A 22266-nucleotide genomic window follows, 5' to 3' on the forward strand; every position below is an offset into this window, starting at 1 on the left:
CAAAATGCCATTAGTTGTCTCCCCATCTCCGTGGAGGGGGATGATGGGCAAGGGCTGCAAAACCCACCGAGGATCGCCCTGTGTCAGAGGGGCCAGCACTCTCCCTTGAGGGAGGCGTCTTGTCAGGGATTGTCCTCAGTTTGGAGACTCTGAGGCCACTGCAGAAACCAAGATCTCAGAAGTCTTTAAAACAGTCTTTTATATCCTGAAGGTAAAAATCAAATCAGCTACTCCCTGCTTAAGACTCTCCAAGGCTCTTGACATAAAATCCAAACATCTCCCCACAGCCCTCACCTACATGATTTTTCTCCTTCTCTGTTTTTCTCTCCTACTCCTTCTTGGACCACTCTTGCCCTCCTCACTCACTCTGCTCTGGCCACATCCACCATCTTCCATCTCCTTCAACCCTCCTGCCCCAGGGCCTTTGAACCTGCTCTCCCTTCTACCTTTAGCTTGGAATGCCCTTCCCCCTGCTCTTTTATGGCTTGCTGATTACTCTGATTTACCATTCACCTGCAGCATCACCGCTCCCTCCTTCCCATTGTTCTGACATTCATACTTTTCTTATTTCCTGCTCAGCAATTATCAATATTAGATTATTTTTAAATGTCTCTGTTTATACCTCCCATTTAAATGTGAGCTACTGGAGGGCAGGTTAACTTCACCATTCCTGCATTCCCAGCATGCAACATAAGCTTGACACATAGTAGGTGCTCAGGAAATACGCACTAAGTGAACAAGTGGTCTTTTCCTCATCTTGGGAGAGTTTGTCTTTTATCCTGGATGGTGAGGAGTTATGAAGGTTTATCAGCAGGAGAGTGACATGGCCAGACTTCTGCTTTTTAAAGGCCTACCCTGGTAGCTGTGGGGAGGTTGGGTTAGAGGAAGGATAAAACTAGGGGATGAAGATCAGAGAGGAGGCAGATGAGACTGGGAAGAGGTGGACAAGGGCAGTGGAGAGAAGGTAGAAAAGATATCAGTTTCCAAAGGGCAGGGGAGCTGGATGTCAATGAAATGTTATCTTACAAGAATCAGTTCATTTGCTCTTGATCTCTGTAGCTTTGATTTCCTCCTTTTGCTGACTTGCTCCTTTTCCATCACATCTTGGAGTTACCAGGCCATCTGCAGGGAAGAGATATTACTTTACCTTTAATTGCTTTGCTGGAAGCCCATGCCTCAATCCATCCATGCCCTGTATTTCATCATTTTTTGGCCGCAGACCCTGGGAGTCAATGACTTTGGCAAAGTCCAGGCTACAAAGGGGTTTGAGGGACTATGTGCAGGTTTACCTATCTCCTTCTGTGGGACCTTCTGGGGGCACCCATATTTCCTCCCAGGGAGGGAGCCGGGGCTTACCACAGAGCGTCACATGTAATAAACACTATAAAATGGTAGGTAGTAGATGAGTGGGGATGGCCAAGTGAGTGGGTGGGTGGGTGGATGGGGAATGGATGGATGGATGGACAGATGAGGGGGTAGGTAAGTGGTGGACAGATGCATGAATATTTGAGCTGGATGGCCGTGTGGGGGGATGAATGAGTAGGTAAGTAGATGCATGGATAGGTGGATGGATAAGTGGTTGAGTGAGTAGGTGGGTAAGTAATTGGGTATATGGGTGAGTAGGTAAGTGAATGGGTAAATAAATAGGTAGATGGATGGATAAATGGTTGGTGGGTGTATGAATGGGTGGAAAGATGGGTGGTGGATAGAATATGTGAATGAATGGAAAGGAAGATGGATGTGTGAGTACATGGATTGATAGATAAGTGGACAGATGACTGGTTGGGTGTTCAGTTGGATAACTTGGTGGCTATATGGTTGGATAGTATATGGATGGTTGAATAGATGGCTGGGTTGATGGGTAGGTGGTGGGCAAAAGATGGAAGAAGAATGGGTAAATATTTGGGTTGGTAAGAAAACAAGGCTCACCCTTTACCAGGAACCTGGGCCAGGAAACCCCGGGCTTGATAAAATCAATCAGGCTAGCATAGAATGGGATGGACACTAGAATCAGACATCTGGTCACTCAAGGATCATCCAACAGCTAATAGGTCTTTATATTAGAATATTCAGCCAAGGGCGAGAGAGCCAGAAAGAATCTTAAATGAGGTCAGATACATGCAAAGCATTTAGTACAGTGCCTGGAATATGGTAACTGCTCAATGTTAGCTGCTACTATTACGGTTGTTGCTGATGCTGTGATATTAACGTGTACTTCCTAGAGTTAGGCATGGGTGCTAAGCACTTCGTATGCATTATCTCGTTAGTCTCTCCTGCAACTCTGGGGGGTAGATTCTATCATTAGCCCCATTTTACTCATGATTATGATTATTATTATTGGGTGTGACGAAAGAAAACAGGCAAGAAGACTGGAGTCCAAGCTGATGGAAAATCCCCCGGGGCTGCTGGAACTTTGGGCAAGGCCACAGCAAAGAGCAGTTGTCCTGAGTGACATCCACTCGGAGATGTCAATGATTTCCCTTGAGCCTTTGGGTGCCCCCATAACTACCCTCATAAAGCAATTATTCCTTCCCAGGGGTCTGTGGGGGAGAGGGGAGAGGGGACTCACTAATCTTATTCAGTGCCCAGAAGTGCCAAGAAACCTGAGGCCACTCAGTGGGATTATAAAGAGTGATGGCTATTATTATGGTTTTTTTTTAAATTTTTTATTTATTTGACAGAGAGAGACATAGCAAGAGAGGGAACACAAGCAGGGGGAGTGGGAGAAGGAGAAGCAGGTTTCCGGCTGAGCAGGGAGCCCGATGAGGGGCTCGATCCCAGGACCCTGGGATCATGACCTGAGACACTTAATGACTGAGCCACCCAGATGCCCCGTATTATGGGGTTTAAGAAGGAAGAAAAAACTGACTTTGAGTGGATACATCTCTTGCTACTACAGTTTACAAGGGATTCACTTGTATTTACAGGGGTGAATTGGGCTGACTTGATATCACTCAGCCTCAGGTAAAAATCTCAACACCTCTCAGCAGGAAGTCTGCCGAGAGGGCCTGAGCAGATATAGTTTGTGACCTGGTGCGGGCACTCAGCTGCCTACTCTCTGGTTGACCTTTCGGATGCTGTTCCCCTTGATGAGCTTTTAATTTTTCCCATCTGCAAAATGACATGGTTATACTTGAACTCTTTCCGGGGTGGAGGGGGTCCCTTTTCTGTAAAACATTCTGAATTTTATTATTCTTTTTGCCCTGTTTCCTGTAAGTTCATTTTCTTTCCCCCTGTTTCTTATAAGTACATTATAAGGAGATGGGAAACTTTTGGTTTGTGGAGAAAGAATTGTTATCAGTTGGACTCTTTGGGACATAAAGGAAAATATCACAACTCAGTCTGGTTTAGGTAAAAAGGGAGTATTTACTAGCTCACACAGCTGGAAAATCCAGGGGCAATGCCTTCAGGCATGACTGGATCCAGAAACTCTAACGACATTGTCGGGACTCAGTATCTCAACCTCTGGGCTCTACTTTCCCCTGAATTGGCTTTATTTCTAGGCAGTCTCTCCTCTTATGATGGCAGAAAATTCTAGGAAATGAAGGTCAGATGTTTTCAAATAGTTAGTCTTTTCATTCAGAAAGGAAAATTTCTGAACTGTGCGCTGCGCAGAGCCTGGGGAAACAGAGACAGAGCTATTCCCACTGTCTGCACTTCCAAGATCCAGGTGTATCTAGATGTTCTTTATCTAAATCTGGAACCAAACTTTGCAGGACTTGGGCCACCCAGAGGGAAGAATCTGAATGACATGGGGTATCTAGCACTAGCCTTGAGCTTGGGGAAGAATCAATCTCCTTCCAGAGCCTTGTGGCCGTGAAATTGCCCAACCATCTTCACTACCATCATTCCAGTCCCAGCCCCTCACCACTGGCCCGGACAATTGCAGATGCCTCATGAGGGGTCTTCCTGCTGCCATCTTTGTCCCCCAATACTTCATAATGCACACAGCAGCTGGAAGAATCACTTCCAAAAATATATCAGCACATGGGACTTCTCTGCTTAAAGGCTGTCATGGCTTCCCATCAGGATCAGAAAAAACTCAAACTCATTCCTTAACCTTGAGAATAAAATTCCAACAAGGCTCTGTATGGCCTAGTCCCGTCTACCTCTCTAACCTTCCTTCCCAAGGTCATTTCCACCTTACGGCCTTTGCTTTTATTGGCTCCCCTGCCTGTAACCCCTTCCTCAGAATTTCACATGGTTGTCTTCTCCCTGCCCTCAGGTTCTGAGCTTAGATATATCATCTCCTGGAAGACTTCCTGCCTGACACCCCTATCTAAAGTTGCTGGTGCCTCTCAGACATGCTTTACCACTTCCTCTTGTTTACTTTTCTTCATGGCATTTATCACAATCCAAGTGATCTGATTTATTTATTTAACTTGTTTATTAACTGTATTCCTCACCAGAATATAAGTCCAAGAGCATAGGGATTGCTTGTTTTATTCTTCTCGCTGTATCTCCAGTGTCTAGAGTAGTGTTTGGCATATAGTAGGTGCTCACCAATTAGTGGTTGAGAGAATAGCATTTCCAGACCAGCAAATACCTTTGCCTTCTATTAAATTAATCTAGGGTTTTTCAACCTTGGCACTATTGACATTCAGACCTGGAGAATTATTTATTGTGAGTGCCCATCCTGTGCACTGGAGGATGTTTAGCAGAATCCCTGGCTTCTACCCACAAGAGGATGACATCTTGGACAAGGACCATGATGATGGAGGTGATGAAAGTAAACAGATTTTTAAAATATAGTAATATTGGGGCACCTGGGTGGCTCAGTCTGTTAAGGGTCCAACTCTTGATTTTATCTCAGGTCTTGATCTCAGGGTCATGAGTTCAAGCCATGTGTTGGGCTCCATGCTGGCTGTGGAGCCTACTTTAAACATATATATATATATATATATAATGTTATACTATTCATTATATTATATTATATTATACTATATATTATATATAATATTATATATTATACTATATATATAATATGTGCAACACTATGGAAATGAATCTCTTCATTTTATAAATGAAGAAAAGGGCCAGAGAGGGGAAGGGGCCCTGTGGCTTAGTCACAGCTTTCTCTTCCAAAGCAGGGGGCTTACTGTGTATCCCTAGCTCCTATTTATTTGTCATGCAGTAAATATGTATTTGGAAGAATAAATGAGTAAACATGAGGTCTAACTATGGCATCCTTAGGTAAGCCTTGCTCACGTCTTCAGGTAAATCCTTTGGTTCTATATTCATTTCTGGAGATTATTTGATGGATTCTGTCTCCTCCACTGGACAGGAGCTCCACGGAAGGATGGTTCCTTTGCCCAGCCTGGCACAGGGCCAGGCACCCAGTAAGCTCTCAATAACCAGCTGCCCAAGGTAACATGAATGAATGAATAATGAATCGCCAGGCTCTATAAACCAGCTGACCCCTCACTCTCTCTTCCCCTCACCCTACTTTATTTTTCATCTTTGCTGTTGCCACCAGCTGCCACATTGCATATTTATCTGTTGATCTACTTCATTGTCTACCTTCCTCCACTAGAATCCAGAATTCCCTCCTAGAATTAGGTTTTAGAATCTAGCATGGAAGCTCGTGAAAGCAAGGGCTATTTAAAATTGCAATCTGCCCCCCCCACCCCTGCCTCTATCCCTCTCCTCTACTTCCTTATCCCCCCCAGCGCTTATCACCGTCTGACATATTTTTTTACTTTCTTGTTTTTTGTCTGTCTCCAGCCAGCTCTCGAAGGGCCGAACGTTTGTGTTTGATTCACAGCTGTTTCTCAGCCGCTTATCCTAGTGCCTCACACAGAGTAGGCGCTCACCCCCACGTTCTTCACCTGACAAAAGAAGGCAGGATTGCGAGGCAGCCAGGAAAGGGAGCCCAGGTGGGAAGGGCCGGGCCGCCAGGTGCATCTTCGCGCAAAGCCCTAGCCCGCCCCCAGCCTCACCTGGAGGCTGGGCCGGGCAGGCAGGAGTTAAGCGGCGCGCACGCTTCCGACCCGCAGGTGGCGCCGTCCCGCCTCGGTGCCCGACTCCGGGCGCTCCGAAGTGCGGGACAGAATCGCAGCCAGCGCAGAGCCTAAGCTCAGCCCCGACTTGTTGATCTCGCTCAAGCAGCCGCCGCCGCCGCCGCCGCCGCCGCCGCCGCCGCCGCCGCCGCGGGAGCAGGAGCAGGAGCAGGAGGAGGTGGAGCAGGAGGCGCCGCCCGATCGCGGACCTGCCACCCGCGCCCCCAGCGCTCGCCCGCGCCCCCAGCCGCGGAGAGGAGCCCCGGCTCCGCGGCGCCTGCAGCCTAGCGCGTCGCCTGCCCGGCCGGCGTAGGCCGGGCCCGGCCCGGCCCCGGGTTCGCCGCTGCCCGCGGGCGGGGGCGCCCGGGCGGCCGGGGCGATGCGCGTTCCCTGGCCCCGGGAAGCGGCCGCCCTGGGGGTGAGTGTTGAGGCGCGCGGCCAGCGGCGGGGACATAGGGGGACAGAGGAAGGGGGCTCGCCTGCCGCGGTTCGGCCTGTTGGTCTACCCGGGCTCCGCGGCTTCAGGCCGGGGGAGGTGTTATGGGGGGGTTCTTCGGGCAAGGGTTGGGGCCTGGGGAGGCGCGAGGGGAGAGGGCGTCAGGATCACATGCTGGGGGGCTCAGGGCAGCCCCCGAAATCACCAGCGCGCGGCGGGAGGAGGGCACGTTTTGAAAAGGCCAGAAAATTCAGCTCCTTTCCCCGCCTCCCACCTCCCCCACCCCTTCCCTTCCAAGCCCCGGGAAAGGCGCAGAACCCGGAGTTATAAAAAGCCATCGCAGGAGAGGAGCGAGGTGGGGGGGGGGGGAAGGGGGCGGGGAAGGAGAGAAGGAAGGATGGAGCAGGTGGATCCGCAGGACTCTGCGCGCCCCTCCTGCGGTGGGGTAGGGGGCACAGGGGGAGGGGCAGGACTCCGCACAGATCTTGGCTTTGCGTCTTTCAGGGCTCACTTAGTTACCGGAGCGACCTCAAGAGATGCTCCCGTGCTTTAGGGAGAGGGGTCGCTCCGGAACAGCGAGGCTGTCTTTGACCACCCCGTCAGTTATGACCTCCGACAGGTGGGCAGCTGAAATCCCCCCAGAATTCTCCCCAAGTCTTTTAAGGTTTGAAAAAGCCAACCCACTGCCACCTCCTAGAGCTCAAATTCTAATTATTTCGGAGCAGGGGGAAGGAAAAGATGAGAAATCTGAAAAAAAAAAAAAAAGTTTTTCATGCAGCATCCCTTTTGCCCATTGTGGGGCTGGTTCGGGACTCGACGGGGAGACCCAGAAAGAAGCGAGTTTCAGCACTCGAAGGGGAGGACAGCGCCCCGGGCGGCTGGGTCTGGCCTGGGCGGCAGAAACCCGGGGTGGGGCCTCCCGGATCCCCGAAGCGCCTCTTGGGGGCCCTCTCCCCGCCCCGAAGAGCCGCCCCTCCCTCCACCCATGGGGTGGGGCGGACTTCAGCACTGGCGGGAGGGACAGCGCCAAGCCGTCCAGCCACCCCCGCCCCCCGCCCCCCGCCCCCCAGTCCTGAGCCGCTTAAGCACCAGGAAGGTCAAGGCCGGTTGGGGCCCCGGTGGAGAGGTGGGGAGGGGCCGCTCCCAGCTCCCTGTTTGCTGACCCGCGTCCGCTTCCTGCCTTTCAGCGGTCGGGATGGAGGTGAGAAGCCGGCCGTGACGCGCGCCCGCGCGGTCCCCTGCACCTCCAACAGCCCACAGCGCTCCCTGCCCCCCTCCCCCGCAGCGGCCGGCCTTGCCGTCCAGTGACAGCGGCCTGGGGGGGCAGGGGGGGCGGGGGCGGCCGGACCAGCGATGCCGGCGGGCATGACGAAGCATGGCTCCCGCTCCACCAGCTCGCTGCCGCCCGAGCCCATGGAGATCGTGCGTAGCAAGGCGTGCTCGAGGCGCGTCCGCCTCAACGTCGGGGGTCTGGCACACGAGGTGCTCTGGCGCACCCTGGACCGCCTGCCTCGCACGCGGCTGGGCAAGCTGCGCGACTGCAACACGCACGACTCGCTGCTCGAGGTGTGTGACGACTACAGCCTCGACGACAACGAGTACTTCTTCGACCGCCATCCAGGCGCCTTCACCTCCATCCTCAACTTCTACCGCACTGGGCGGCTGCACATGATGGAGGAGATGTGCGCGCTGAGCTTCAGCCAAGAGCTTGACTACTGGGGCATCGACGAAATCTACCTAGAGTCCTGCTGCCAAGCCCGTTACCACCAGAAGAAGGAGCAGATGAACGAGGAGCTCAAGCGGGAGGCCGAGACCCTGCGGGAGCGAGAGGGGGAGGAGTTCGATAACACGTGCTGCGCAGAAAAGAGGAAAAAGCTCTGGGACCTCCTGGAGAAGCCCAATTCTTCCGTGGCTGCCAAGGTGAGTCTGGGATCTGGGGGCAATTGCACTGGGGGCTCTGCCTGGGTCCCCGGCTGGAGGACCACCGCTGGGGGAGTCTCTGGCTTCTTTCCCAAAGAAGACCAGGAAGGGGGAGGGGCTGTGGCCCAGACCTCAGAGGTGAGGACCAACACCTTCCGACTGTTACTGTTTGCATTGGTTACCTCATCCCTTGATCATTCAATACTTTATACCTCGACTCTGTTGGAGAAGAGGATTTGCAGAGATGTAAACTCCCGCAGCAAGAGGGTGGACACTGTAAATAAGAAGGCACAGAGGGACGATAAAGCCTTGCTGGGATGGAGTTGAGTTTGGTCTATATACATAATGCTCCCTCGTGGAGTCCTAGACCCAGGCGGAAGGGGGGGTCACCTGAGATTCTAATACTTACCCCTGTATTTATAACCCCACTTTGCCCCAAGGAAGGAATGAAAGCAGCTTACAGATGTGCTTGGAGAACATTGAGATACTGTCAGGCAGTTTTAACATAAGTAAGAAAAATGAGGCACAGGGACTCTGAGGGGTAGGTGTGTGCATGCATGACGCACGCAGCTGCCTATGGATGCTTGTGGGCGAGGGGTCACCCCTGGTTTGTTCTTTATTTATTTGGTGAGTTTATTCCAAGAATGATTTGGTGCAGCTTGTAAAGATGCTTTGGCTGTCGGAAGAGGATGTGAATTTTGAAATAAGAGAGAAAAATGAGGCAATGTGAAAAATGAAGCAGAAGGAGGCAGAAAGGCTTAGATCACACCAAGTGGACCAGTGTGCTGCTGGGTAAAGGCAGAGGGTATGCTGGCCTGAGACAGACTTGGCGTGGGGGGCCAGGCCAGGGAAGGGGGTCAGTGCTGATGAGCTGCTGCTTTGTGTTGGGCTGGGTTCCAGGAATGCCTTGGAGAGATGGGGCCTGTCTTCAGGTGGCCAACGTGCTGGGTGTCGGGAGTAAATGACAACACAGTGTTCAGCACTCTAGAAGAGGTTGTGTGAGGCCCAGGGGGAGCCAGAAATAAGAAGTGTTGATGTCGAAATCCAGGACTACCACGCTGGGAAAGACATGCAGAACACTCTCAAAGAGTGGGGCCAGGAGGGGGTGGGGGGGCAGGTAGGTAAATGTGTTTGTGGCAAAAGGAAAAAGGCAGGAGGAAGCATCATGTATGTGCTCGGGCTGCCTCGTGCCCTGCCTGGCCTCTCCTTGTGGGATCCCCCTGGCTTAGTTGGCCCTTCACTGCAGGTCCACCTGCAAGGCTGGGTCTGAAGGGGACACTGTGGGGTCCTTTCCCCAGATCTGGTGGCTTGGGGAGGGGCCTCTGAGAGTAGATGCAGAGGGGGTGGCTGGGAGGAAGGTGGAAGGAGGCCTGAACGTTTTCTCTCTTTCCTGGCAACCCCAAAGAGAATGCAGAGATTTCTAGGCCTGGTTTTCTCTTCTGTGGGCTGCCTCTGACCATAATCCTGCCCTAGGTTTCGTGTCCAGAAACCTTCCTTCTTAAGACAGTCACTCACCCTTAACCGGCTTAGGATCAGCAGACTTATTTTGCTATTTCCAGGCCTGACACGGGTTCCTCCTACACACACCCTGGTTAGGCCCAAACATGACTCTTCCCTGTCCCTGTCCTGTCCCTAAGACATGAGAATGAGGGGCCAGGGAGGGTCGAGTCACCCTCCCAGGGAAGAAGCCGGCAAAGGGCTGTGTTTGGGTTGGCGTCTGGCAGCAAGACAGTGGAGGGAGCTCAGGCTTGCAAAAAGTGCTGTTTGGGAATAAACAGCCTCATCTTGCCCTCGGGTTAATCCGCTCACAGGGACGAGCTTCATGACCTCTCCATGATCCCAGGCTCAGGCTGTCAGTTCACATTCCTGGCAAATGGACGGTCTAGGACATTCCGCAGCCAGAGCTGAAATGGGGAGGCTCACAGGCAAGCATGATCGTTGGTCCCTCAGTATAGAAATCCTGACCATTGATCAAACATTCACTGTGTATGAAATGTAACAACACAACTGGTCCTCATACCAGCTCTCTGTTATTATCCCGCCTTTCACAAATAGGGAGGTTCGGAGTGGTTGAGTAACGTGCCTAAGGTCACACAGCAGGCAAACAGGAGTAGCCAGAAATTCAAACCCAAGTGTGATTTTGAAGATGTTGTTCTTTCCATAGTGATTAAGTGCCACAGACTTCTCCCCAGTCTCCCTGCTTCCACTTTTGCCCCCTGCAAATCCATTGCCCACACAGCAGCCAGAGGGAGCTTTTCAAATTAGAGACTGGATCACATTATTCATCTGCTTAAAATCCTCCAGAGGTTTCCCACCACACTCAGAATAAAATCCAAACCTTCCACCATGGCATATCAGACCCTACCGAATCGGTCCCCATGTCCTCTCTCTGAGTTCATCTATTCGACTCTCCTCTGGTTCACTGGGCTCCAGTCCACTGGCTTCCTTGCTGTTCCCTACCCAGGGCAGGCTAAAGCCTGCCCCAGGACTTTTGCACTTGCTATTCCTGCCACCTGGAATGCTTTGCCCCCTCTTGTCCCATTCCAGCTGCTTCTCCTCATTCCTCATTTGAGCAAGTCCCTGCTCAAATAACCCCTCCTCCGAGGGACTTTCCCGACCCCTGTCTAAAACGTTCTCCTTCCCCTTACTCTCTGCAACCACACTCAATGTCTTTCCTGCCTAGGCTTTGAGCACCACCTGAAATTTTATTTGCTTCCTTTTCTTTCTCACCCTCCAGAGTGCGAGGTCCATGAGTTACAGTCACAGCTCTGTTCCCAGCACCCGTCAAGGTGGCTGGCCCAGAGGAGCTCCAAATAACTACATGTGGACTGAATGAATGAATCAAGCAGTCAGTCAGTGTGTCTCGGGTTTGGGGGCTCTGTCTCTTGTTCCTCACTGCCTGCCTGCAGCCCAGCTTCCTGGCCTCCTTCAGTCACGTGTACTTTGCCCACCCCACCCCATCCATCCGCCAGGTTAGATGCCTTGCTTATCAGAGCAGCAAAGCCTATGGAAATTTCTTAGAAGCCACAGAATGAGATGGTCAAAGGGAGGATCATTTCTCTGTGGTTGTGAGATGCAGGAACAAGCATATCTCCTATGTTCAGAGCAAGGACAGACCAGGGTCCCAGGCCCAGTCCCACCACCTCCCCAGTTTCTGGCCTCAGGCGGGTTCTTCACCTCTGCAAGCCTTCGCCTTCCACCTATAAGATGGAGATGCAAGGCCCTTCTTGCAGGGTCATCATGAAATCATGTTTGTGAAGATTTAGCGCGGTGCCTAGCACATGGGAGTAGGTGGGGCTCGTTGCTATAAATAGGAGCAGAGTCCTTTCTCTATGACTGGGTGGGCTGAGTTGCGACAAACTCTTTCCTTCTGATAGCAGTACTGGGAGACCGAGCTGACGCTGTTAATAATTGATGGGATGTTCTGGCAACACGGAGACAAACCAAAGTACAGGCTCTAGCCTTCACCGTCAGGGGAGTGAAAATCAAAATCCATTAGGCAAAAGGCAGTGTGATGATTCTTGTTTGGAAGCTGGGGTCAGCCCCGTCCAAGCAGCAGGATTGTGGTCCTGGGCCACCACGGGTTTCTGCTTTCTTGGAAAAATCTCCAGGCTTTTCTTAGCAAGAGAGAGAGGGAAATAATTCACCAGGCCAGGAGGGTCTGCCTTCCCTGGAATAGTCTCAGGGCATGTATCTCAGTCTGATTGGCTACTGTTGATTGTGCCAGGCACTAGTTAGTGGTACTTTATATCCCCTATCTCATTGAAATCCCTTCAACAATCCTATCAGGTAATCTGCCAATTTGGACTGCAAGTAACAGAATAGAAAACTAAAAGTGGCCTCTACAAGGAGGAAGATGCATCATCTCACGTAACAGAAAATTCCAAGGTAGCTGGTTTTGGGCTAATGGCTCCATGATACCATCAGGATTCTAGAATCGTTCCATCTTTCTGCTCCTCCAGCTCCTGCAGGTGGCTTGGCCCTCAGGCTTGATTCAGCCTCACGTCACAAGACGGCTAATGTAGACCCATGAGGTCCAACCAGTGAAGAGGGACATTTCATCCCGTGTGCCACCTTTTTCCCTGAGAGGCAAACCTTTCCCAGGAGTCCCCTCAGACTTCTTTTCAAATCCCATTGGCCAGAATCAGGTCACATGCTCATGCTCTCACAGCAGGGAAGCCGGGGAAGGCAAGTGTCTGGCATTTTCAGATGCAGGAAGGAATGGCTTCGATGAGTGGTATTAAGACTCTTTCACGAAGAGAAAATTGAGGCTCTGAGAGGTGAAACCACTTGCTGGAACTCCCACAATTAAATGCTCAATAAATATTTGTGGCAGGAATGAAAATGGCAGAGCTAGGGCCTGAACCCAGGCTGGTCTGGTTCCCAGCCTGTGTTTCTTAATCCTGGAATCTTGGGCAGATCATTCAAGCTGTCTGCACTTTAGTGAGCTCATTGGCCAAATGGCAGTTAGAGCAATGCCCACCTCTTGGGGCGGTTTTGATGACTCAGTGAGATTTCAGATGTGAATATAATTTGCAAATGGAAAGTACTTTATAAATGTGAATAATCATAATAATTACATATTATTATATTCAAAAGTGGGAGTGGTCCTTATTTAAAGATAGTGGTCAGTATTTTGACCACCACAGATTTGATTAAGAATCATCTCTGGGTGGGGGTAGGGAGCCTGCCTGGCTCAGTCGGTAGAGTGTGCGACTCTTGATCTCGGGGTCGTGAGTTCAAGCCCCATGTTGGGTATCGAGATTACTTAAAAAATAAGATCTTAAAAAAAAAAAAAAAAAAAAAGATCATCTCCAGGGTCTAGAAGATATGGTTCAGTTCTCAGGTCCATGGCTTACCAGGAATATGACCTTGGGGGAGTTCCTTCCCTTCTCTGAGTCTTAGTGTCCTCATCTAGAAAATGGGAATTAAAATGGAGCCTACCTGAGAGGGCCACAAGGAGATAATCTGCATAAAGTGCCTGGCACATGGTCAGCATTTGATAAATGACAACAGCGATTATTAGCATTATCAGGGGATTCCTCTCTGCTAGCTACACCCCTGGATGGCAACATCTCCTGTCCCAGTGTTGTGGATTGCCCGATCACTGCCCGCCCCTTCGGGATTTCATGCCTCTAATGTGATGATCCTTCTGCTTCCTTAACCTGAGCCAGGGGGATTTGTGTATTGTCATCAAGAAAAAATGAGGGCGGGTATGTGTGGGGGGGAGAACCGAAAAAATGAGGGAAACCAATTTGGAATCTATGGGGCCTTTTCAGCGCTATGAGTCATCTGTGGCCGAGGCTCTTGCCAGCCCCAGGTCGGTCATCCTAGATGTTTGTGTTTATTCCTTGGAGACAACACTGCAGAGATCTGGAATCCTGGCTGTGGGGTCACACCGTCCTGGGTTGGAATCCCAGCCCTGCCATTTCCTAGCTCTGTACTTTGCGCAAATCGCTTCACCTCCCCTAGCTTCCATTTCCGAATCTGTAGATGAGGATGAAAATAAACACCCCCACCCCCCGCCTCACAGGGCTGCCCAAGGGATTAAGTATGATGGTGGATGTAAGGTGCTGAAGCCGGGCATCAGAAATCCAGGATCCCCATTAGATATAAGGAAACACAGAGGATGCTCCAGCGACTTGCCTGGGTCACACTGCAAGTCGGTACAGGTCAGGGACCATTTCCAGGCCTTTCTGACCTCATTGGTACCCTCATCGAGGCTCAAAGATCTTACCATTCCATTAGGATGCTTGACCAGGATCATACCTTGGCAGCTGGTCTCTTGGGGGTTTTGAAAGGCAACAAAATGTGAAAATGTGAAAATGCTTAGGGAGGAAAAGTGTTGGCCAAATGAGCAGTTTGGCCAAAGCTTCATTAACTGAAAGAGAACAAGCTAGCAGTAAACACCAACTCCATACCCAGCACTTTGTGTACGTCCTAGATTTGATAGTAGCATGGATGGGAGCCCTGATTTTAGAGCTGGATGGCCCAAGTTCAAAGTCCGGTTCCTTTACTCACTAACCATGCGATTTGGGATAGACTGCTATACCTTTCCGTGCCCCAGTTCCTTCATGCATCAAGTGAGGGCAGTAACAAAGCCTGTCTCATGGAATTGCTACCAAATTAAATGAGTTAATGTATGCAAAGGGTCTGGCACATAGAAAGCCTTCAGTAACTTTTAGGGGTTTTGTTTTTGGTTTTGTTTTTAATCGTCATTGTCTCATTTAATCCTCCTGATGATCCTGCCAGATAAATAAGCTCCTTTTCAAAAAAAAGTCATCGTCTTCTAAAATGAGACATGCTCATTGTAAGGTGAGGTTATATATAACTCACTCACCATCGCAGGGGCAGTTGGGGCAGAACGGGGGCTCAGCCCCAAGAGAGGAGAGGCCATGTCCCACCCAGATCCTTTTAGCTCTTATCATTTCTGTGCCACCAGCCCAACTCCCAGCTGCCCAGCACCTGCAGTGCTTTGCCTTAGAGGCTTCCTCTGGCCAGTGAGTCCAGGAACGACAGGGACCTAATGCCCCACCCAGAGCAGCCCTCCACTGCTGACTGATGGGGGAAGCTGTATGAACACCCTGGCTCCCTCACCCCTGGATTGGGGGGGTAACTCAGAGGTGCCTCAGAGTTCCTGGTGCCCACAGTATTTCCTTGCTTGATTATAAACGCTGTTTGGCTTCTTTCCCTTCCCTATCTCACGGCCCCTCTCCCCTACCAGTGTTTTCTGGGATGACTTCCCACATAAGCTACTTGCACTTGGATCCTTGTCTTGGGGTCTGGTTCTGGTGGAATGAACCACAGATCTGTGGGAAATGTCACGTCTTCAGTGTCCTGATTGTCTTGTGGGCTAAAAAAGCATCTTACAACAAAACCCATACCAGAGATCCTCCTAAAAGAAGAGAATCCAGGGCTGGTGGGCTCAGTCAGCCTCACCTCTGTCTCCTGGATAAAATAAGAACTGACAGTGACAGTAGCTACCATCCAGTGCTTACGGAGTGGTGCAGACGCAAGGACCTTTATGGATCTGACGCCCAGGCCACCCTGTGAGGGAGGGACAATTATCTCTACTCGTAGCCATGGAAACGGAGGCCCAGAGAGGTGAAGTGGCTGGCCCACAGTCACACAGGGAATGGGAGGGCTCCCTGACTTTGAGCCCATGGTCTGGCCTCTGGGCTGTGTGAAGAGCCTTCAGGAAGTGAGAAGAAAGCTCCAGGAGCCATCCCCACCTTGCCCTTCTCACCCTGGGGAACGTGCTTTGAGGGGAGAGATGGGTTAGGCGTCTCCCACCTGACTTGGGAGTGTTCCTGGCGCCTGATCCATCAGGACCCTGCCCTCAAAGGCTACTGGATGGGACTACTAGAGACACAGGATTAGCATTAGGCATTATTTTAATAGGTAGTTTATTTATTTATTTTTTTAATAGGTAGTTTAATAGATAAGGCCCAACCTCCTTCCCGAGGGAGAGAGAGATTCTTGGTTTCGGTGCCTCTGGTAAAGGTGAGCATGACCAGCCAAAATTCACATGTTAATGTCCAGTGCACAGTTCTCCTTAAAATGTTTCTCCGGTGACATAAATAACAAATAAGACATAATGTCACCACACAAGACATATTCCTAAGGGCCTGGGTTCAAATCCCACCTCCATCACTTCCTGGCGGTGCAAGCACATGGGGCACCTCACCTCTGTAAGACTGGGAAGTAGACATGATAAATAGGGCATACTTCACAGAGCCGTGCTATTCAACCCTGGCTGCACCTTCACATCCCTTGAGCTTTGAAAAACACTTATGCCTGAGCCCCACAATTGGAACACAACCCCCAGATGAGTTCTTGTTTTATTTCTGGCAAAATACATAAAACATAAAATTCACCATCTTAACTGTTTTTAAGTATATCATTGAATGTTAAGCATATGCACATTGTTGTGCAACCAGTCTCCAGAAATTGTTCATCTTGCAAAACTGAAACTCTGTATCTATTAAGCAATAGCATTCCTTTCCTCACCCCTCAGCCCCTGGCAACCACGATTCCGCTTTCTGTCTCTAAGAATTTGACGGCTCTAGGTGCCTCATATGAATGGAATCATATAGTATTTGTCTTTTTGTGACTGGTTTATTTCACTTAGCGTAATGTCCTCAAGGTTCATCCATGTAATAGCCTATGCCAGGATTTCCGTCCTTTTTAAGGCTGAATAATACTCCATTGTACGTGTTTACCACACTCTGGTTAGCCATTCATCCATCCATGGATGTTTGGCTTGCTTCCACGTTTTGACGATATCTCCTCCAGACCTTCTTTGCATTCTTTTGGGTATATATCCAGTAGTGGAACTGCTGGATCACATGGTAATTCTTTCTTTGCTTTTCTGAGGAACTGCCCTACTGTTTTCCCCAGCAGCTGCACCATTTTGCATTCCCACCAACAGGGCACAAAGTTCCAATTTCTCCACATCCTCACCAGCACTTGGTATTTTCTGTTCTTTGGATAATAGCCATTCTTCTGGGTGTGACGTGGTGTCTCACTGTGGTCTTGATTTGCATTTCACTAATGACAAGTGATGTCGAGCATCTTTTCATGTGCTTGCTGGCCATTTGTACATATTCGTTAGAGAAATGTCTATTCAAGTAATTTCCCTGTTTTCTAATCAAGTTGTTTGTCTTTTTGTTGTTGAGTTGTAGAGTTCTTTATATATTCTGGATATTAACCCCTTATCAGATCTATGATTTGCACATATTTTCCCCCATTCTGTGGGTTGCCTTATCACTTGGGTGATTGTGTCTTTGATGCACCTAAGTTTTAAATTTTGATGAAGACCTATTTGTCTCTTTTTTCTTTGATTGCCTGTGTTTTGGTGTCATATTCAAGAAGTCTGCCTAATCCAATGTCATGAAGCTCTCCTCCTATCTTTTTTCCTAAGAGTTTTATACTTTTAGGTCTTACATTAAGGTCTTTGAAATATTTTGTGCTAATTTTTGTGTGTGGTGTGAGGTAAGGGACCAACTTTATCATTTCGCATGTGGGCACCCAGTTTTCCCAGCACCATTTGCTGCTCTGGATGACTTTGACTCTTGGGGAGAGCCCTGGGGTAGGGAGGGTCAGAGGTCCTAACAGGCATCGAGCTCTGTGCACAGTGCTGGGGACATAGGGAGGTGCTGTCTGGGTAATTGTTGACAGAGATAAGGGACAGTCCCTGAAACACCCAGCATGGCTCCACCATTCCTCTTCCACTCATGAAAGTTTTGTGGAATGCAAGTGAAAGACAGTGAAACACAAGCATGGGTGACACCTGTCTGGAATGTGGCCACTTCTCACTGCCCCACTGCTGCATCCCTGACTCAGGCCCCCATCCTCTCCCATCTGAACCACTGCAGGAGCCTCTTCCTGTCTGTGCTTCCATCTTCACACTACCCCCACAGTCTGTCCCCCACACGCAACCAGAGGGACTTTTATGAGTCAGATCTGCTCACTCCCCTGCTCAGAATCCTCCCTGATGGAGAAGACAGCGTGTGCTAAGGCCCTGGGGCAGGAGCATGTCTGGGTCAGTCAAGCAACAGCCAGGTGACCAGTGTGGCCGGAGCAGAGTGAGCCAGCAGGGGAGTTGGGGAGATAAGATCAGAGGGCTGAACTTGTCTGTCACCGTTGGACCGTGACCTTTCTACTGAGCCTCCACACAGGCCTCCCTGCATCGAGCCTTCCTCTGCAGAGAACCAGAGCCATCTTTCTCAAGTATAATCTGCTCACATCATCCCCTTCCAGAAACCCTTCTAAGGTTCTCACTGCTCCCAGGATAAAGTCCAAACTCCTTAGTTGACCTTCAAGGCTCCAGACAACCTCTCCACCTTCACTTCCTTCCATACCTTCTCCCTGACCCCTCTACTCATTCCACACCCACCTCTGGCATTCCCGGACTACTCCATCCTTCCCTAGTCCTGCTCTACACCTTTGCCCAGACTGATTGTTCTGCCTTGCACCTCCTTCTTCCTCTTGTCTGCCTGCAGTCTCTCTTTCCTCCCTTCACCACCCACATCCTCTTCAGGCAGCCCTGGCTGCTCCCTCCTCTGTGCTCCGAAAGCCTGATGTTCATACCTTCCTCACACAAAACACTGTGAGGAGTAGCTTATGGGATGTTCTGTGGATGCCAGGCCTGGCCCACAGAGAGACAGGGATGCTTTAAAAAGCAGGCTTTGCAACCTGACTGCCTGGATTCAGATCCCAGCTCAGGGATGATTCAAGCTGTGTGTCCTTGGTGGGATGACTTAACTTCTCTGGGCTTTGACTTCCTGATCCATAATTTGGGGAGTCTCACAACAGCTAGGGTGACGGTTCTATACGAAGCACTCAGAGCAGTCCCCGGGCACTCAGCGAGTTTTCAGGACAAGTTAACTATTGTTATTATTTTTGCTTAAGTGTTAGTAAACGTTTATTGAGTGAATGAGTGAGCAAACTTGCATGATTGTGTGTTGATTGATCGGAGTGATCTCCCCTACAAAGCAAGGGTCTCCCAGGTGTATCCCCTCCCATTTTCTCCCACCATCCTTGTCTCTACCTGCCCACTCCTATGCCCACACTTCCTGGGCCAGGAAGAAGTGACCTCTGGCCTTCCATTCACAACAAGGAGACACAATGAAATTAGACACTTGAGGTGTTTTCCTCATGCCCTGACTGTTCCATTTTTGCTCTGCAACAAGACCGGTCTCCACCATAATTGCCCAATGTGGCCTGCCAAGCAGACGCTGTCTGAGAGAATAATGTTACATTCGACAATTCCATACCATCACTCACATCCACCAGGTAATGGACCTGGAATCAAACGGCTTCTAAAAATAGACCATCATATTTCACTAATTGCTGCCCAGGGCCCATCCTTGAGTCTTTCAAGGCCCGTGTGATCTTTAAGGCCCTTGACCTTGGTCAGCTCTGCCTCTTAGAGTCCCTGTGGACCCAAGTGTGCCAATGAGGCAGCCCACGATTGCCCTGCCAGGGGTGTGTGGGAAGCAAAATGAAGGTAGAGCTAAGATGATGATATTGAACCTGCCTTCCATTTGTTCATCGTGCCTGGAATCCCCACTCTCTTTGAAGGGATCGATTTTCCTTTATCTCCTATGCCATGGATATGTTTACACATCATTTATTATTCTTTGAAATAGTGACCACAATTTCATTCATCATCCTCTCCTCTTCCTGGGACAATCCTTTTGGTTTCAAAGTTGGCTTCCATTCTGCGCTCCTCTGGATCTTATAACTTCATGTGGGTGTATGTGCATGTTTTGGGCTCCCGCTTCAATGCCACCTGTTGTTTGTGTGACAAATATCCATTGCTTATTACTGTATTCTATGCACTGTGCTGGGTGCTTGAGAAGCACTTGTGTATCTATTAGTTAGGATTCTTTTGGTTGCAGGTAACAAATATACAGCTCAAACAGACCGAAGCAGAAAATGTAACTGAAAAGTCCTGGGTTAGGGATGGCTTCAGGCAGGGCTGGATCCAGGGGCTGATATGTCATCAGTACTTGGTGTTTAATATCTCTAAGTTTCTGGCCTTTCAGCAGGCTCTACCAACATGGCTGGAAAGATAATCTCCAGCAACTCCAGGCTTCTATCCTGTGGGGAAAGCACGTTTCTTTTCAAATAGAGCCAGCAAAACCCCGGGACTAATTTTCATTGGCGCATCCCTAAGCCAATCACTTCAACAGGTCTGGATCACATCTTAGTGACTGGAGCTGGGAAGAGACCAAGAGATGGAAGTAAAACAGGTGGCACCCCAGGGAGAGACTGAGGTGCTGCTACCAAGAGTGGGGGGAATAAATGTAACTGTAAAAATAATCCACAGCCATCATGGAGCTTCTAGGCTCCTGGAGGAAGATGGGCATTAACCAAATAAAAAAGTAAATGGCAATAATCACACAGTGTAATCTGTATGCTGTGAAGGAGAGAAGCAAGATGTTTTGGTAGAAAACAACAGGGTGTGGTCAGAGAGGTCCTCTCGGTCCAGGTGGCCCTTTCTGAGAACCTGAACTTGACTTCTCTCCTTCCCAAATTGCAGAAATGACCTTTCTTCCATGAGTTCTGTCTTTCTCTCTTGTGCCCTTTAACATGCTCCCTATTGGATTCTATATTCTGCTGAACTTGTTTTATCTCCCCAAGTAAAGCAGGAAGTTCTCAAAGTCTAGGACTGTATCTTCTTTGTTTTTGTGATCTAAGGCAGGGTGGGTGGGCTGCTCGATTCATTCATGAAGTTCTATTGGAACGCCTGCCACGTTCATTTATTTACCTATTCTTCAAGGCTCCTCTGAGTTACAATAGCATTTCCGGGAGAAGTTATATCCTAACGTCGCTCCAGGGCCCGATGCAGAGGAGGGGCTTCGTTAGAAGGGTTTGTTGGAGGGCCAGAGGGAGGGAATGAAGGCACAAGCTAGCTGTGTGACCTTGAGCAGATTACTTAACCTCTCTGGGCCTCTGGCTTCAGATCTTGCAAAGCCAGCTGCCTCTTCTCATCCTTCAGATCTTGGCTCATATGTCACCTGTTCAGAAAGGCCCTCCCTGACCTTGAATGACCAATTTGGATGTGGCAGCATTTACACCCTTTCCGCGATGGAATGTCTCTCTGGTTTATTTTGAGGTTAGGCCCACCTGGGGCAGGCGCCCTTCCCCTCCTCTTACCAAAGCTTTCCCTTATCTCCTATGGCACGGCTGGTAGGATAAGTGGAAAGAACTCTGGTTTGGAACTCTGGAGACTTGGGTTCATAATCCCAACACAGCCACATATGTGAGCTATGAGAACCTGGGCAGACAGACCCTTCAGCTCTCTGGCCTCAGCTTCCCTGGCTGAAAAATGGGTGTGGTAGGTGTGGCAAGCAGGAAGGACCGGTGCGCCGGAGTGGCCAGCATGGTGCCCGGCCAAGTGCAAGTGCTTTGTTCGAGTTGTTGGTTTTCCTTTTCCCCTCCTTTTCTCAAGAGGGAGAAAGGAAAACAGTCTACCCCAAACCTTGCCATGATCTGGCCTCCAACTACGACACCCTGCCTGCTCGAATTCTTCATACAATGACCGTGCCAAGGAGAGGCTGGAAGGTAGGCAGCTTTCTCTTACATAAAGCACTATGCAAACGCGGCCCAAGGCAAGTCCCCTAGTCCCGCTCCCTGTCCTTCCAGGTTGCTGCCCCCAAGCCCCCCACCCCTACCTAAACATTTCAGACCCTTGCTGGCCTCAAGACTGGGAGAAGAGACCAATCTAATTTTTTTTTTTTTTTTTTTTAAGATTTTATTTATTTGCGAGAGAGAGAATGAGAGACAGAGAGCATGAGAGGGAGGAGGGTCAGAGGGAGAAGCAGACTCCCTGCTGAGCAGGGAGCCTGATGTGGGACTCGATCCCGGGGCTCCAGGATCATGACCTGAGCCGAAGGCAGTCGCTTAACCAACTGAGCCACCCAGGCGCCCCTGAAGAGACCAATCTAAAGAGGTCATTTTCCAGACAGACTGGAGAGATCCGTTGGTGGGTGCGTGCGTGCTGGATGCCCCGAATTACTGAGCGATGCCGTGGCGGGGCTGGTTATAGACTTTGACGGGGTGTAGTGCCAAACAAAAATGCAGTCCCCCTCGTTCAAAAATTCATAAGAATTTCAAGACTGTGAAAGTAGAGCCGGCAACCAAGCTTGGGGCCCTTCGAATCACAGGGCCCTGTGGGACCATGTAGGCTGCACCCCCACGAAGCCAGCCCTGCCTAGTAGGAAGGAAGACTCAGAAGTCCTGGGAGTGAGGAGCAGAAGGTCCTTCAGTCCCAGAGAATCTGTCAAGGAAAAAGGGTCTCTTCGGGGACCTTGAACTCAGATGGCCACAGGGGCCAGGGAGGTAGTGTTAACAAGCAAAGCCATTGGCTGGAAGAATTGGGATACGTCAATGAGCAAGACC

General features: G+C 50.0%; 1 protein-coding gene across 2 annotated transcripts in view; it reads left to right on the forward strand.

The window, feature by feature from the left end:
* The first annotated feature begins 6349 nt into the window (after positions 1-6349).
* KCNB1 (potassium voltage-gated channel subfamily B member 1) overlaps positions 6350-22266 on the forward strand; it is a 99347-nt gene continuing 83430 nt past the window's right edge. Inside the window, exons 1-2 of one of the 2 annotated variants that reach the window (XM_032387760.1) lie at positions 6350-6417; positions 7623-8355. In XM_032387760.1, coding sequence (XP_032243651.1) covers positions 7789-8355 — 567 coding nt within the window. In that variant the 5' untranslated portion in view covers positions 6350-6417; positions 7623-7788. Of the gene's footprint in view, positions 6418-6939; positions 7055-7622; positions 8356-22266 lie in introns of those variants that run through there. The other variant, XM_032387761.1, reaches the window with a different exon arrangement.

The sequence above is a fragment of the Phoca vitulina genome, unplaced genomic scaffold (genome assembly GCF_004348235.1).
Source record: "Phoca vitulina isolate PV1807 unplaced genomic scaffold, GSC_HSeal_1.0 scaffold50, whole genome shotgun sequence".
Taxonomy (NCBI): domain Eukaryota; kingdom Metazoa; phylum Chordata; class Mammalia; order Carnivora; family Phocidae; genus Phoca; species Phoca vitulina.